We start from the raw sequence: 17,005 nt of genomic DNA, 5'->3' as shown, positions 1-17,005 counted from the left end.
AATTTAAGTTTTGATATACCTATGCGTCTGTGGTTTTTCAGATTTCTATAAAAAATTGTAGTTTTACAGATACACTGGTTTAAAGATTTAAATAGAAACTGTGTAGAGCGAGTGATGATTTTAAAAATAAACGAAAAAAAACATTTTTTTCATTTGTGGAAATTGTAACATAATAAAAAAATTGTAATCGTTTTCGATTTAAACCATTGCTGCAATATAAGTTACTTACATACATTAAAAAGAAACAAAAAAAAATCTACATATTTGTAACAGTTTACGGATTTTTTTATGGAAGATGAGAAGAATTTAAAATAAAGACGCAAAAAACCTAAATTGAAACATTGAAAGTTATTACATTATATATTTTTATAGTTTTCAAATAAAAAGCTTCAAAAAGTCGCAAAGTTTGCATATGAGTCGTTAATTAGCTATGACTAACATTCTCGGTTGCATAAGCTTCATTAGAACCCAGCTAAAAGTTCGAAAGTAATCAGATCAATTTTATGTAATAACACATAGGCTTCAAGGCTTGGCTTATATACCTACCTATTAATGTGAATATTAATTATGAATACTTATAATGACTTTATGCTCTATAGCTGTTAATGAGTAAGGAAAAATGGGATGTCATTTTCTAGTGAAATACGAAATATATAGTAAATTTGTTTATTTATTTGCACATAGAAGTAGATCGCTACTTGAATACTAGACTAGATATTTATTAATCGTTACATTAAAGGAGAAGGAACAAAAGGACATAGCAAGTCAAAAGCTTTCAGCTCTTTGTGAGTAAGAGAACTACTTTTGGTATTGATGCTATGTGTATATGAACTATTTTAGAGGATTGGGTATAATTTTAATGATGAGCTAGAACATAGTGGGGTTGATGTTGAGGTGCTGGTTGGACGTGCTGTGCGTGTCCAGAACGTTCAACATGGGCGTTGAAGCTGAAACAAAATAACGATATCTTTAATAATAACAAAAAAATCAGTCAAGTGCGAGTCGGATTCACACACGAAGGTTTCCGTCCCATCGTACAAGAGGTAACACTTATAATTTTTTTAAATTTTCATGGCAGCAGTTTTCTAATTTTTAGGGTTCCGTACCTCAAAAGGAAAAAGGGAACCCTTATAGGATCACTTTGTTGTCTGTCTGTCTGTCCGTCCGTGCGTCGTGTCTGTCAAGAAGTATAGGGTACTTCCCGTTGACCTAGAATCATGAAATTTGGCAGGTAGGTAGATCTTATTATTATTTGTGGCAATAGGAATGCACATTCTGTGATAGTTTCAATTCTCTACCTATTACACTGCTACCGCTGACAGACAGACAGACGGACGGACGGATAGCGGAGGCTTATTAATTGGATCCCGTTGGCACCCTTTGGATACGGAACCCTACAAACAGGTTTATATCATGACGTCTTTTCCATTAATATTTGACGATCATATTTTATTTAGCAAGAATTTGCACGTGTCAAACTTGTAATACTTCCGGTAACTTTTGCTCGAAAGCATATGTACAATGTACATATTGGAAAGTCTGAAGTGATAAGTAAAACAAGTTCAGGATTTAGCTCAGACTTGAGATTGGCACGGCGTGGCAGCTAGGATGCTTGTCTGATATGCCAACGCTGATTTTCTGCTAATATACGGAGCGCATGCAGCATATTATGTAAAATCTGCTACTTTTCAGAGTGGTGATAGCCTAGTGATTAAGAGGTTGGCCTCCTATTTCCTAGGTCGGGGGTTCGATCCCGGCATGAAGCTCTAACTTTTCGGCGCTATGTGCGTTTTAAGTAGTTAAATATCACTAAGCTTAAGGAAAACATCTTGAGGAAACCTGCATGCCAGAGAGTTCTCCGTAATATTTTCAAAGGTATGAAGTCTCCCAAACCGCACTGGGCCAGCACCGTGGCGCACTAGGGTCTAATCTCTTCTCATTCATTCTGAGAAGAGATCCCATTCTCAGATGTGAGCTAATGATGGATGATGATGACAGATTGCCTCACCCATTGTGATCATCAGCACTGTAATGTACAGTACGGACGGTGCCGTCGGATTCATGTAAACTGTAGGAGCCGGTCACGTGGTCGCCATCACGAGCCTCGTGCTGGGACTTGATATCGCCGGTGTGGGTGTCAGCTACACTGTACTGAAACTCGTATCTGGGGTGAGCCTGAAATAAAGCAGTTAATAAAGCTAATTATTACTCGTTAGAAAGCCTTCAGGTATATACTGGCCGTATCCAATATCTAATGTGGTGGCAAAGATACCTACTAGCGTAGATCCAGGCATAATTTATTATAATAGGTACAGTTTTGAAGTTCGCTCTTCCCTCAATTCTTCTATAATACGAACAATAATAATTCATGTATTTGAAATAAATATGTTTAACTTTAACTTGCACAAATAGCTATTGTGGGTCGTTGTGCTATTTAATCGAATTTTGGTGTCCATTTCACTACAGTTAAGTTTTGACCTATAAATACTCTTTAGACCTATTTCGATGCCTCTGAGAATTAGGAAACGTATCTTCAATAAATGTCAAAAAAGATTTGGAATTTAGGTAGGTACTTCGTTATAAAAAAAGTATAAGTTTCTTTGATAAACGAATGACATCAGCCATATATAAAGTCCCCTTGAATTAGTCAGTCATAAGTGGTTCAAACTTCAAACAGTCGCATGCAGTGGCCTGTATCTAGCAGTTGCCAATTCACTGGTAGTCAACCATTCAATTCAATTCAATAATCTTTATTGTATTGTAGCAGTCATGCGTCATGACTAATTCAAGTTATCTGATTAGGGCCGTAGAGAATAAGAGAGTTTTTGTACTCACATATTCTTCATGTCCTTGAGAGTATGCGCGTTGATTTTGATACAATGGGGCGGCGTGGACAATGGGAGCTGAGTGTATGATTGGAGTCCGTTGGTAAGCGATAGGAGCAGAGTGTACGACCGGAGCAGAGTGGATGATGGGAGCAGAGTGAACGATTGGAGCCTGATGATAGGCGATAGGGGCAGCGTGCACTGACTGGATCTGGTGTTGATTATGGGAGATGTCGTGGCGGATGATCGACTGAGACGACGTGGCATGTCCGTGCGGTGCATGTGCGTAGTGCTGCCCGCTGACTGCCATCAGCAGGGTCGTGAAGGTGAGGATCTGTAGCGAAAAGGTTCCAATTATTTAAAACATTTTAATAGAATACCTACCTGTCGCAGTGGTAAGTGCTGTGATCTTATTAATGGGTGGTCCCGGGTTCGATTGGCGGCAAATTTTATAAAATCTAAATCTCTGGTATGGTCTGGTCTTGGGCCTTGGCTAGTTGCCACTCTACCGGCAAAGCCGTGCCACCAAGCGATTTAGCGTTCCGGTACGATGCCGTGTAGAAACCAAAGGGGTATCTTCCAGGTTAGCCCGCTTCCATCTTAGACTGTATCATCACTTACCACCAGGTGAGATTACAGTCAAGAGCTTGTATCTTGATTTAAACAAATAGTTAGCCTTAAGTGGAGCGTGCCTGCTTAAAAGGTGCCAATTCACTCTCCTTTTGAAGGTTCCAATTTTATAACTGGCGGTGAAAACGGAATCCAGAAGTGCCTTCAAGGTAAGAATGATAACTACAGGTAAAACATTAATTGATTTCTTCTAACTGCTGAAATATGTGTTGAATCTAACGTATTTTTTTTTTTTTTTTTTTTTTTTTTTTACACAGGAAATGCCTAACGCATACCCTTCCGTCAGGGGAAACGAACGGAGGGGTTATGTGGGGCTTGCACCCACTAAAACCTGTGTTTGTTCCTCAACGGACTGGCGGTTGCGCGGGTATCACTAATGTAGTATTCACCGCACTCCCGCCAGGACTTGACCCGCCGCCAAGCGGACGGGTCCCTTCGCTAGGCTGGCTGCTACCAGCTCCGTCTCAGAAGCGCACCCGGAACACGGCGCGCTACCTCCTGACCTGGTTATGTATCGGCTGACGAACGCCCCTTACGCCCGTCAACCGCAGGTCGGCAACTCATGGAGGCCGGAGGTCATCATTCGCCCTTCGGCGCCCGCTGCGTCTCCTGCGAGAGGGATCCACCATCAAAATTTCCCTCTCACGTTCCGCCGCCTCTTTTGCAGACATCACCTCCTCGCAAAAGGAGGCAGCGGCACTCCACGCTGTTTCACTCCGAACCATCGCTTGCACGATGTTTGGGAGCGAGAGACCACCAACACCAACTGCCGCATCGAGTGTACGGCGCTGTTCTGCCCAAGCTTGGCACTCCTCCAGGGTGTGCTGCGCCGTGTCCTCAAGGCTGTCCTCACAGTGGTGGCAATCGGGCGATTGCTCCCGACCTATGCGATGCAGATACCTACCGAAACAACCATGTCCGGTAAGTATCTGCGTCAGCCGGAAGGTTAGGACGCCATGTTGGCGCCCCAGCCAATCCTCCATGACAGGCCTTACCGCCGCTATCGTGGCATGCCCTGCGCTGGGATTATCCAACCGCTCCCTCCATTCCACTAATAAGACCCCTCGGAGCTGGGAGCGATGCCGCGCATATTCTTGGGGCATCGGTAACTCACCCCGCCCGCGCACCTCCTTATTCCACTGGTACAAGGAGGCGAGAGATTTTGCCTCAAGATCCCAGGGTGGACATCCGGCAAGGAGGCTCGCCGCCTCGAAGGAGATCGTGCGGTACCCCCTTATTACCCTGACGGCCATCGATCTTTGCGGTCTCCGCAATATTGCGACGTTGCGGTCCGTCAGAGCTTCCGCCCACACAGGAGCCCCATAAAGGGCCATTGAACGCACGATCCCAGTGTAGAGCTTCCGACAGGAGGCGTCTGGACCACCGAGATTGGGCAGCAACCGAGCAAGCGCTCCCGCAGCTCCCATCAATTTGGGTAGAAGGTGCCTGAAATGTGGCCCAAAATTCCACCGGCCGTCGAGGATGAGTCCCAGATACTTCATTGTTGACTCGACGTCGATGCGAACGCCACCCACGATGATGTGGGATCCCGAAGGTGGCGCGCGTCGAGGGCCATGAAAGAACATCGCCTCCGACTTGTTAAGCGCCACCTCGAGACCCAGGCGCCGGATCCTCCCTACGACCTGTGCAACCCCAGCGGTTGCCAACAATGTCGCCTGCCGGTGTGTCTCGCCACACGCCGTAACCAGCGTGTCGTCAGCGTAGCAAGTGACACCGACGCCGGGCAGGAGTGCCCCGCGCAGCACCCAGTCGTAACCAATGTTCCACAGGAGTGGTCCCAAGACAGACCCCTGCGGAACACCGCACAAGCACTCTCGCCGACCCCAGCCATTCCGACCCGGGTACATGACCGCCCTATCCGCCAGATAAGCCCCAACCACAAGACGGAGGTTGTTTGGTACGCGATGGTAAACAAGCGCCTCCCTGATACAGCTCCAGGGTAAGGTGTTGAAGGCGTTCGCGATGTCGAGAGAAACCGCCAACACCACCTCGCCCCGGAAAACTGCTTCCTCCGCCAAAGGTTCTCACGCGCATGATTGCGTCCACTGTGGAGCGCCCCCGGCGAAAACCAAACTGATTGTCCGCCAGGTCCGGCCCCACACTCGCCAAGTGCTGGACGAGGCGATCCGCTACAATTCTCTCGAAGAGTTTTGCCATCTCGTTCAACAGCACAATGGGCCGATATGCAGACGGAGTATCTGCCGGGCGCCCCTTTTTCTTCAGCAAGACCAGCTTTCCGACCTTCCAACTAAGTGGAAACTGGCCCCGCTCCAAGCACGCGCTAAAGAGACTTAACAATCGAGGCTCAAGAGCCTTTGAGGCCAGGACCAGGGCACGGCCAGGTATGCCATCGAGTCCTGGGGCGGTGTTTTTGGCCTGAAGTCTCCGCAACACTGCTCTCAATTCTTCCGGGGTCACTTCGTGCACGTCATCGTCGTTGCCCGCGTCAGGCAATGCAAAAGGCGGAGCCATCGGTGGCGGGTTGTGTTCCTCTCTAGATGGAAACAGGGAGCAGACCACGTCCTCCAGGAGCTGCGGATCAAGACTCTGGGTCAGCGGAGGCGCCGAAGGGCGAAGTTTGCCTCTTACCATGAGGTAAGGGCGCCCCCATGGATCAGTGTCCAGAGTCTCCAGCATCTCCTCACGGGCCTTGATTTTGGCTGATTTAATAGCTGCCTGAAGGGCCCGTTTTGCCATTTTATATGCTTCATATAGCTCCGCCTCTATAGCCGGCCCAAGCTGAGTTTGGCGACGCCTCCTTGTTTCACTTTATGTTTTACTCAGGTAAACCAAATCTATTTTTGTATGGAGCATTTTAAATAATATTCTAATTAAGTTCACTTACTTTAGCGATCATGTTGATATGTGTGGGATGTAGTGAACTTCGTAAACGAAAGATAAGTACTTTTGAAAAGCTCGGACTTTTATACCAAGAAGGTCTTGTTTGAAGTTATTAAGGGTGTAACTTTAAAACGAGTTTTTTAAGTTGCAATTGTTTTTATTACGTAAAAGTTATCACTTGATCAGTTAAAAAATGAAGGCCAAAACCCTTGCATAAAGTTGAATGTACTTAACTTTTACTTGATAAACTTTCTCGGATCGCATTTTTGTCTATAAACCTGAATAAATTACACGTTTACCCTTCACTGAAACATAATATTAAAAAAAAAGATTCCGACGAATTGAGAACCTCCACCTTTTTTAGAAGTCGGTTAAAAATGAAATTTAACACCAATAATAATTACCTACTGATACATTTCATTTTTTATATTATTTGGACTAGGTTCTAATTAGGGTTTTTTGTGTTGGTGTATAATAAAGCTTATTTGATTTCATCCATTCATTTCATTACTAACAAATTTGATTCCATTAAATAGAAAAATAGTGATTTATTAATTAAATCACTACTATACTAAACCTAACTAGCAGCCATGGCGTCTAAATAAAAGCTCAAAATTACCAATGCTAGTAGCTATGAATTGCTCAAATCCTTTTGTTCAGATGTCTGAGCAGCCTTCGAACATCTCGAATTCAACGTCTAAGCTGCCAATCTGTTGAAAACAAGCGACCGCTCACTTAGCAGTAGGTAGTCAATGGGCGTGCAGACTTATGTAAAAGGCTTGTGAGATGAGCTTCAAGAACTAATTGCCTACCCTTAGAAAAATAAAATAAAGTAGGTAGTTTGATGACGTTACTTACTAAAACCTAAATCTTATGTAGTGATTTCAGTTTATAAACTCTTCACAGAGTGTTTTAATAGGTTATATGTATGTGTTTGTGGTGGAGATGCATGACGCAAATATGCGTGTTTTTCAGTACTGAAAATGCTAGTGACATTACCAGCATCAAGCGTGCTGTAAATATTAATGACTTTAGTCTAGTGACATTGTTACCATTTCTATAAGCTGCCTGATGCTGCTGAATTTGTCTCGTGCATTATCAGTAGATATTTGATCTAGCGTAGCTTGTGGTTCACACTTCTTTTTTTGATGACAAAATAATTAAGTAGCCCTTGACTGTAAGTTTAAATGCACTTTGGGTGATTCTTGTGAATCGTCTTTTGGTATATCATTTCTTTTTTGCTTATCGAGGAATGATGTTGAGACCTAATTGTGTGTTAATCTGTCCATTAATCAATGAAATAAATTAACTTAAGAGGATAATATGATTATCCCTTCTTTGATTTCCTCAAAAAATGTATAGTTTCAAATTTGCACGGGCTCAAATATTTATAAGGAAATCTTTCGTGTAACTTTAACACATACTCAAAATTATATTTACTTAATTATTTTCTTATGATATGAAAAAACATTTACTTACGTAACCACAAATTCACGGTTTTTTCCAGATTGATGACAGATTTTTCCTCTAAGGCCTTACCACCTGTCCTATATATACCTTTACTCTTTGCACCTGCCTTTCATGTTTCTAAGGCAACGGGAAGTACCTTAAAAGTTTTTTGACAGACAGGACAGACAGACAGACAACCCTAATTGACTATGACAAATACATTTTCGCAAAAAAGATATAATATTTTATAAGACAATTTCCCTGTGGTTTTGGATTTCCCCATGCTGTATGTCCCAGTCAAAAAGACACTGTTATATGTATAGTAGGTATTATGTATATTATCTACTAGGTATATCAATTTCATCCGGGCGAAGCCAGGCAGATTAGCATGAAATTAGCATGCATGCATATTATGTAATTATTAAGTGTTTATTTAAATTACTGTTTCGTTTTCTACTAATAGGTTTTGTGTGCTGAAAACATCAAGTAAGTATTATTTTAATAAAGTGCTAATATGTAAGATTAATTATTCCTACACGAGCAACCTCCTGCATTGTGGTTTAAAAAATTTCGGCCTATCTACTCGTACTTCTGAACCATTCGTTCAACTGAAGAGATTCTACCAAGGTAATGGATCGATACATTTTACATGACCAACCCATGACATGATCAACACTTCGCCGTCTCACTACAGAGCACGGGTCTCCTCTCAGAGTGAGAAGGATTATGGCTGTACTCTACCACGCTCGTCAAGTGAGGATTGGCAGTCTTCACAAACCTTTGAGAACATTATGAAGAACTCTTAAGCATACAGGTTTCCTCCTGATGTTTTCCTTCATTGTTAAAGCAAGTGATATTTAGGTACTCAAAACCCACATAACTCCGAAAAATTACAGGTGCGTGCCCGGGATCGAACCCCCAACCTCCGATTAGGAGGCGGATATCCTAACCATTAGGCTATAAAAGCTTTCTGAAAAATATACTATACAAATAACTATATTATGGTAATTACTAATCTCTTTCCTACTCTCCTGTTTCGTAAGTTGACTTGTAAATGTTTATTCAAAACTAACCACCCGCCCCGGCTTCGCATGGGTAGCTTATTCCAATTTTCATAGGGATCTATAATTTTTTTTTAATTAAATACTCAGGAATAATGTAGCTTTCTACTGGTGAAAGAATTTTCAAAATTGGTTCAGTAGTTCCAGAGGTTACCCCCTACAAACAAACTTTACCTCTTTATAATGATGTATAGAAATAAGTATAGATAAATAACGGAATAAAAGTAACAAAATACACTTCGACTAGATTTATTTTGTAAAACATTTTTCTTATAATAAAATCAACTTATAATAAACTACTTTAAAACAATATGATATCAAGTTTTTAATGATGAGGTTGGTAACTATGTACTGGAGCGTAATGCACTGGTGCAGGTTGGGCGTGGGTAGATGGGGCTGAGTTCTCCACTTGCGCGTTAAATCTGAAAAGTACAATTTGGTGATATTAGTTTTCATGTCGTAAGCAATAGATGAAATGCTTGTGGGACTGTTTTAAAGCCATAAACAGAAAATATATGGAATCTTGCAATTGTGCAACATGCATGATGGTAAGTAGTACCACAGAAGGAGATCAACGCATGTAAAATTTGTACACTCGTGCTAAGCACTGTGACTGTGTATGTGTGATGATAAATAAAGCATGTCAAACTGCCAAATGCAACTCCTCCACACTCCTCCTCCTTTGAATGCCTCCACACAGTCCAGTTTATTACAACTTTTAGAAGATAACCCCGTATTACTACCATCACGTCATAAATGATATCAAAAGCGCGGTAAAGAAGAGTTTGAGGAATTACTTAACAGTTTGGGACCAGTGTATTTTGAACTAAATTGTTCGATCTACATAGAAAGTTTAAAAAAAAAAGAATATTAGCCATTTTAATGACTAATATTCCCCTTTCCTCTCCAACTAAGCGTCAGGCTTGTGCTAGGAGTAGGTACGACAATAGTGCAACGGGCGGGGATTGAACCGTCGACCTTTCGGTTTTCAGTCCACTCCTTTACCGGTTGACAATAATTTAACCGGTAAAGGAGTGGACTAGAAAGTTCATAAAATTCCTGCTTCTGTATTATTTGGTACGTTGTTTCATATAGTTGTATGACTCTTATGACTCTACCAAGTTTGAATCTGAAGATTATTTTTCCTTACCCATTGTGCCCATCAGCGTTGTAATGTACGGTGCGTACGGAACCGTCAGGTTGGTGCAGACTGTAGGAACCAGTTACGTGGTCACCGTCGCGAGCTTCGTGCTGTGACTTGATGTCACCAGTGTGTGTGTCTTGTACGTTGTATTCGAACTCGTATTTGGGGTGAGCCTGAAAAGAGGAATACATATTTTTATGGTTTATTTTTCTACAGCTTGTCTTACCTATAGCATAGGCCTTTCGGATAATGACGTTCATACTGTATTATCACTTATTAACAGCTGATAGTCAAGTTGGCCTTTTCTAAACTCTGCCACACTTTTCTATCCTTACATTTCTTTACCAGCTACTTTGTTGGCGTTACTTTTCTAATATTATTCATTCTGTTAATTTTTCACTCGGTCTCTTCTAATTACTTGACTATTTCCACTTTTACGAGTATTACTCAAATATGGGATGCCATTTTGATAGGTTTTCTAATACGGAATTTCATGGTGATAAAAACGCTCCATTTCCTGTTTTGAATTCCGAAAACCAATGAAGAGATTATTATACCGGTGCATACTTGTTCTATGTAATAGGTATGTTCTGTACTTACGTAGTAGTCCACATGTCCATGTCCACCTTGGCCGTGTCCAAGTTGGTTGTACTGAATTGGGGCGGCGTGGGCAATAGGGGCAACGTGCTGGATAATTGGGGCTTGGTGGACAATAGGGGCTTGGTGAACAATAGGGGCAGCGTGTATGGCTACTGGTGCATGACTGTATCCTTGTTGGTTGTGGGAGATATCATGACGGATGATGGATTGAGAAGATGTTGCGTGGCCTTGTTGGTGTTGGTAATGCTGCGCACTGGCTGCTAACAGCACAGCGGCGAAAACGGGGAACTGTGGAGAGGAAAATTAATTAGATCTATGAAAAAAATTGTTAAAAAAAAGCAAAAATAGTATTTGTTGGTAGAATTCGCTATATTGATAGTTTTATCAGTTTCTTTTGATAGCTACACTAATATTATAAAGAGGTAAAGTTTGTAAGTTTTGTTGCAGGGGGTAGGTGATCTCCTGAACTATAGACTGATCTGATTCTGAAAATTCTTTCACTGATAACCTAGGGATGTGCTATAGGCTACAAATTTATATTACACGGACCAAGTCGCAGGATAAATCTAATGTGATTTAACTTTTTTTAGATTTCAGATGCTATATTAAACTGTACAATGTATCTACGGGTAAACAAAAAAATTTAAAAATGTCTCATAGATTTTCTTTCAAATTTTAGGGCACTTTTCCAATAAAAAGTAAGCTGTTCGAAAGTATAATTAACTTACCTTAGATATCATATTTGTATTTTTAGGTTTGAACTTCGTAAGCGAATGATACATATTCAAATCCAGTGAGGCCTTTTATATTAAAAATCACTATGCCCTGGTATGTCTCAATAGTGGATATGTTACGTATTAAACTGGATCTCATACTCGAAATTGTTATCTGGAAACAAGTTTAAGAATTTCGGATTGTTACACTTGCAAATTACATAAGCTTAATACCTAATTGAACCTGCATCGCTTGGTATCGGTGAAATTTTGACTGAAACTTTCGCCTTTAGCACACCAAAGTATTCGCGTGGGGTAGCGAAGCTATTAAGGCTTTTATGCCTTTGACATAAAGGCGTTTTCATAAATGTCACATTACCGTACGCAAATGCATCAGTGTGCTAACGGCGTGAATCGGGATAAAAAAGCCTATGCCCAGGATGCAACCTATCCGCGACTTCATCCATGTGGATTTAGGTTTTTTTAAAATCCTGTGGAAACTCTTTTGGTTTTCGGGATAACAAGTAACCTATATCCTTTCCGGGGATGCAAGCTAACTTTGTATATGCACGCACGTAATGGTAAGTGTACAGTCTAACATAGCAAATGATTATTATTATTATTAGTATAAATTAATTATTTATTTATTTAACTAGATGTTTTCTCTTCCACACAACGATGTGAGTGACGAAAATATCAAGTGTTATAAATATGAAAGAAAGAAGAAAGTAAGAAAAAGAAAAAACTTTTATTTTTGAAAGCTATACCTCACATTACCAATTTTACTGACGAGTTAGGTTAGTCATTAAAGTCAAAAGATCTCAAGCAGAAGAAGCGTCGGAATAAACTGTGTCATGTGTGGCACAACCCGAAAAAAAGGTCCCAACTCAGCATAAATGCTGTATGCCTTGCCCATACACAAAAAAAATACAGCGCTGGATTTGGTTGTATAATTTTTATTATTTCTTATTATAGCAACAATAGAAATACATTCTCTGTGAAAATTTAAACTCTCTACCTATTATGGTTCACGAGATACTGCTTGCTGACAGATAGAGTCTAGCTATAGAGTTTAGCTATAAGTTATATTGATAAAATTGTTATATTGATTAAATCAAACAAGTGTAAATTAATAATTTATAACACCCCCGACAAGTGAAGGTTACAATAACTAGAAAAGAGCTGATAACTTTCAAACGGCTGAACCGATTTTCTTGGATTATATCTAAGAACACTCTCGATCAAGCCACCTTTCAAACAAAAAAAACGAAATTAAAATCGGTTCATTAGTTTAGGAGCTACGATGCCACAGACAGATACACAGATACACACTTATAACACCCCTCTTTTTGGATCGGGTGTTAATGATCGAGACGGATGAACGGATGGACAGCGGAGGCTTAGTAATAGGTTCCTGTTGGCATCTTTCGGATACGGATCCCTAAAAGAGCGCTATGGGTTAAGATGATGATGATGATGATGAAGACGATCAATTCATCACACTTTAATATTATAAAGGAGAAAGTTTGTATGTGTGTGTGTGTGTGTATGTTTGTTACTCTTTCACGCAAAAACTACTGGACGGATTGGGCTGAAATTTAGAACGGAGATAGATTATACCCTGGATTAGCACATAGGCTACTTTTTGTCCCGGAAAATCAAAGAGTTCCCACGGGAATTTTAAAAAACCTACATCCACGCGAACGAAGTCGCGGGTATCAGTTAGTTTACGATATAAATTGAAATAAGTTAAACATTTCGTCCACGTTGATTTAGGTTTCTAAAAATTCTGGTGAACTCTTTGATTTTCTTGGATAAAAAATTGTCTTTATCCTGCTACAAGACTATCTCTAGCTCTAGCTAGCAAATTATCCCTGTACTATGAGTAAGTAAATGTTCTCAACTTCGTTCATGTTGATTTAGGTCTTTTAAAAATACCGTGGGCATTCCTGGCACAAAAATAGCATATGCCCTCCCCCAGTATGTAAGCTATCTCTGTATCAAATTTTGTCGAAATCGCTTAAACGAATGAACTAGCAGACAGACAAACAAACAAACAGATACACTTTCGCATTTATAATATTAATATGGATACTTCTGGAGAAGAAAACAAAGCTTTTGTGAAAAAATATCAAATTTTTTTCGTGTAAAAATGCGTTTAAAGAAAAACGTTTATATCTTAAATTGTGCCACACGTTACAACTTATAACTAAGAGTTGATTATCCCAGCGTTTTCTCCACTAGAGCATTGAATCCAGCAAGCCTGAAGCGTCAGAATAAACTGTGTCATGTGTGGTACAACCCGAAAAAAGTTCCGACTCAGTATTATGCTGTATGCCTTGAAACACAGCATACAGCGCTGATTTTTAGCCAGGACCATAAACCGGGTGACGCCATAGAACTATAACTTAACCTTAACCTTGCCTACTACACAATACAATACTAGCAATAACACTAACAATAATAATTATACTAACATCTTATTAACTTCTAACCTAGTTATTTTAGTTTTTTGGTATAGATTAGTAGTCAATTCTACTTGTATCAACTCATTCTTAAATTTTTGGTGTAAAGTATACAGTCATATTATTATGGAACTTGAATACTTTCATTTGTAGATAACGGGGACATACCACGATGCATTTAGTGTTTTCATCTTCAATATAAAAGTTATCTACAATATAAAATATCGTCAAACTACGAAATAAGCTTAAAATCATTATTTTCAGTAGCTTATATTATAGAGTCATCACTAATTAAAGGTTCAATTACTATTGTACCTTGATATATTCTAAAATTCAATTCATCAACGTAGACCTACAAATACTCTTCATCAAAAATAACTTTATTTCACGTTGTATCACTTGCTACGTCAAGACATATTCAGTCAGATAGATCCACGATAGATCAATGATTCAAACAGATTCTACTGAAGAAAGAAGAGCGAGAAAACTTATTGTACCTATAGTATAAACTTATAGTTACCCTTTTCAAAAAGTCTTCTTTTATTTTACTATAAGTATATGCTAATATGATATCTTACTAGGAAATGAGGCGTTAAAAAATAACAAAAACAAACAGACATACTTAAGAACTTATAATAAAGGTATCGACTAACACTCACACTCACGATTTAGTAAATCATGAGTCAGACTCATGATGGGTGAAAGTGAAAAGACAAGTGTATAATTATTATTAGACTAGATTTATTAAATTCGTTGCACTAAATTATCTTATTTATATGACGGAAAATGATGATCACAATGAATATGAAGATGAAGTTTTACATGTACTCCATTCTGTCCATTTTCATCAATCTATGATCCTAATGGTGATGGGCAAGAGCATACTGAGGAGCGTAATGTGTAGCTGGCTGGACGTGTGTCGAGTGGCCGGTATGTTCAACTTGAGCATTGAATCTGAAAAACCAAAAAGATGTTAGAAGAACCCAGAATCTATCAATCAATATTTACTACATAAAATGATAATGTGCCAGGCATTTTCACCCACTATGTTCTCACTCTTGACAATATGGCATTGTGTGAATCACACTATCACACTTCACACTAATATTATAAAGGCGAATTTTTGTGTGTATGTTTGTTACTCCTTCATGCAAAAACTACTGGATGGATTTGGCTGAAATTTGGAATGGAGATAGATCCAGGATTAGCACATAGGCTACTTTTATCCCGGAAAATCAAAGAGTTCCCACGGGCTTTCGAAAAACATAAATCCACGCGGATGAAGTTGCGGGCATCATCTAGTATGAAGATAAAGTATTTCATTACCCATTGTGTCCATCAGCGTTGTAGTGTACTGTGCGTACGGAACCATCAGGTTCATGCAGGCTGTAGAAGCCGCTTACATGGTCACCATCGCGAGCTTCGTGCTGCGACTTTATGTCACCAGTGTGCGTGTCTTGTACGCTGTACTCAAACTCGTATTTTGGGTGAGCCTACAAGAAGAACAACATTATTTTTTTATTGAAAGATTCATAACATAAGATCCTGGCTTAATTGTTAGCATCAAAAATATGTATTCACATAGGTTCATCATAAATTCCTTAACCGTAGGAATGCCTTGATTTTTCATGTAATACTTCAAATAATATCTACTTCAATAAAAAACCGTTCGACAATGCTTATTTTAAAACTTACAGATTTTCCAAACAAAAAACTATCAAACTTCAATTTAGGGCTCAGTTAAAAATGTTTTTTTTTTTTTCGCGTGATGGCGGTAGTCTCCGATATATTGAGCTTTACATAAAAAAATAAGATCTAATTAATAATTTTATTCTTTATACCTGAGCATTAACTATCTAATGAAAATATTTGATTTGTAAAAAATATAAATTGAAGATTTTAGTTACTTGTAAAATGTAAAATTTCGCTAGAATATTGAAATCTAATTTTATTAAAATGTTTGAAACTACTTAATAGGCATTATAATGAAACAATACTTACGTAGTAGTCCTGGTGACCATGGGCATATTGATGCTGATTATAATGGTTGGAGTGTTGTAAAGTTATGGCTGGAGTGGCGTAGCTAGATATTGCAGCAGGAGCTTGGTGAATGATGGGACTAGCATGATAAGCTATGGGTGAAATGTGATGTTGAGGTCTTACGTAATGAGAAAGTGGAGAGATATTATGTGTGACGGGTGCAACATGTGCAACAGTTGCATAGCGATGAGCAGGCGCAACGTTATATGTGATTGGTGAAACGTGATGAGTAAGCGGGACAACATGATGTACAGGAGCGACGTATTGGGTCACAGGAGCATGAGCAATAACCGGGGCAGAGTGAATAGCAATGGGTTGATGGTATGCTGGTTGAACATTATATCCATGTTGATTATGTGCAATGTCGTGACGGATTATAGATTGTGAAGATGTTGCGTGACCATAATTTCCTTGTTCGTAGTGTTGTGCACTCACTAATAGGAGTGCTGTTGTAAAGAAGATAGCCTAAAATAAAAAATAAAAAAACAGTTAGATTTAAGTAATGTGATTGTGTGGTAGATAAATTGTATTGATACTGATAGTGATGAAGTCACATGATAAACTTCATTGAAGTAAATTAAAAATTTATAACACCCCCGACAAGTGATGGTTACAGTAACTAGAAAAGAGCTGATAACTTTTAAACGTCTGAACCGATTTTCTTGGATTATAGCTAAGAACACTCTCGATCAAGTCACCTTTCAAACAAAAAAACTAAATTAAAATCGGTTCAATAGTTTAGGAGCTACGATGCCACAGACAGATACACAGATACACACGTCAAACTTATAACGCCTCTCTTTTTGGGTCGGGGGTTAAAAACATGTTCAATACACATTTATTAGCCTGTTTTTGTTAGAAAAAATGAAATTAAGTAATTGTAAGCTACGATTATGTTTATTTATTATATTCAATGGATACTTACTTTAGATATCATCTTTTATGCTAACTAAAGTGAACTTCGTAAACGAATGATACTAAGTGAAATGAAACGGTCCTTTTTATATGGTTAAAATCTCGTTTTAAAATGACGAATTTTAATGGTAAGTAGGGTAAAAAACTGGTGCGCATAATGCACGTTATTTCTCCTTGCATAATATTACTAAAATTTTGAAATTCTATAAAAGTAAGTAAACTTAACGGATCTTACTAATAAAAATTCACACTTATTATAACTGACTTATAGTTATTTTTCTCATACATTTGATGTAAGTAC

At 39.2% G+C, this 17,005-nt stretch overlaps 1 protein-coding gene across 1 annotated transcript; it reads right to left on the bottom strand.

Annotated features, from left to right (window-relative positions):
• Window positions 1–856: 856 nt before the first annotated feature.
• Window positions 857–16,726, bottom strand: LOC123866721. Its single transcript, XM_045908401.1, has 11 exons — window positions 16,715–16,726; window positions 15,866–16,254; window positions 15,751–15,781; window positions 15,076–15,242; window positions 14,619–14,703; window positions 10,572–10,859; window positions 9,978–10,144; window positions 9,195–9,249; window positions 2,836–3,030; window positions 2,009–2,175; window positions 857–947 (listed from the first exon to the last, which is right to left on the bottom strand). The coding sequence occupies exons 1-11, from the start codon at window positions 16,724–16,726 to the stop codon at window positions 857–859; spliced, it is 1,647 nt and encodes a 548-aa protein (XP_045764357.1).
• Window positions 16,727–17,005: the final 279 nt, after the last annotated feature.

The sequence above is a fragment of the Maniola jurtina genome, chromosome 7, assembly GCF_905333055.1.
Source record: "Maniola jurtina chromosome 7, ilManJurt1.1, whole genome shotgun sequence".
NCBI lineage: Eukaryota > Metazoa > Arthropoda > Insecta > Lepidoptera > Nymphalidae > Maniola > Maniola jurtina.
This window is presented reverse-complemented; position numbering and strand designations above follow the sequence as displayed.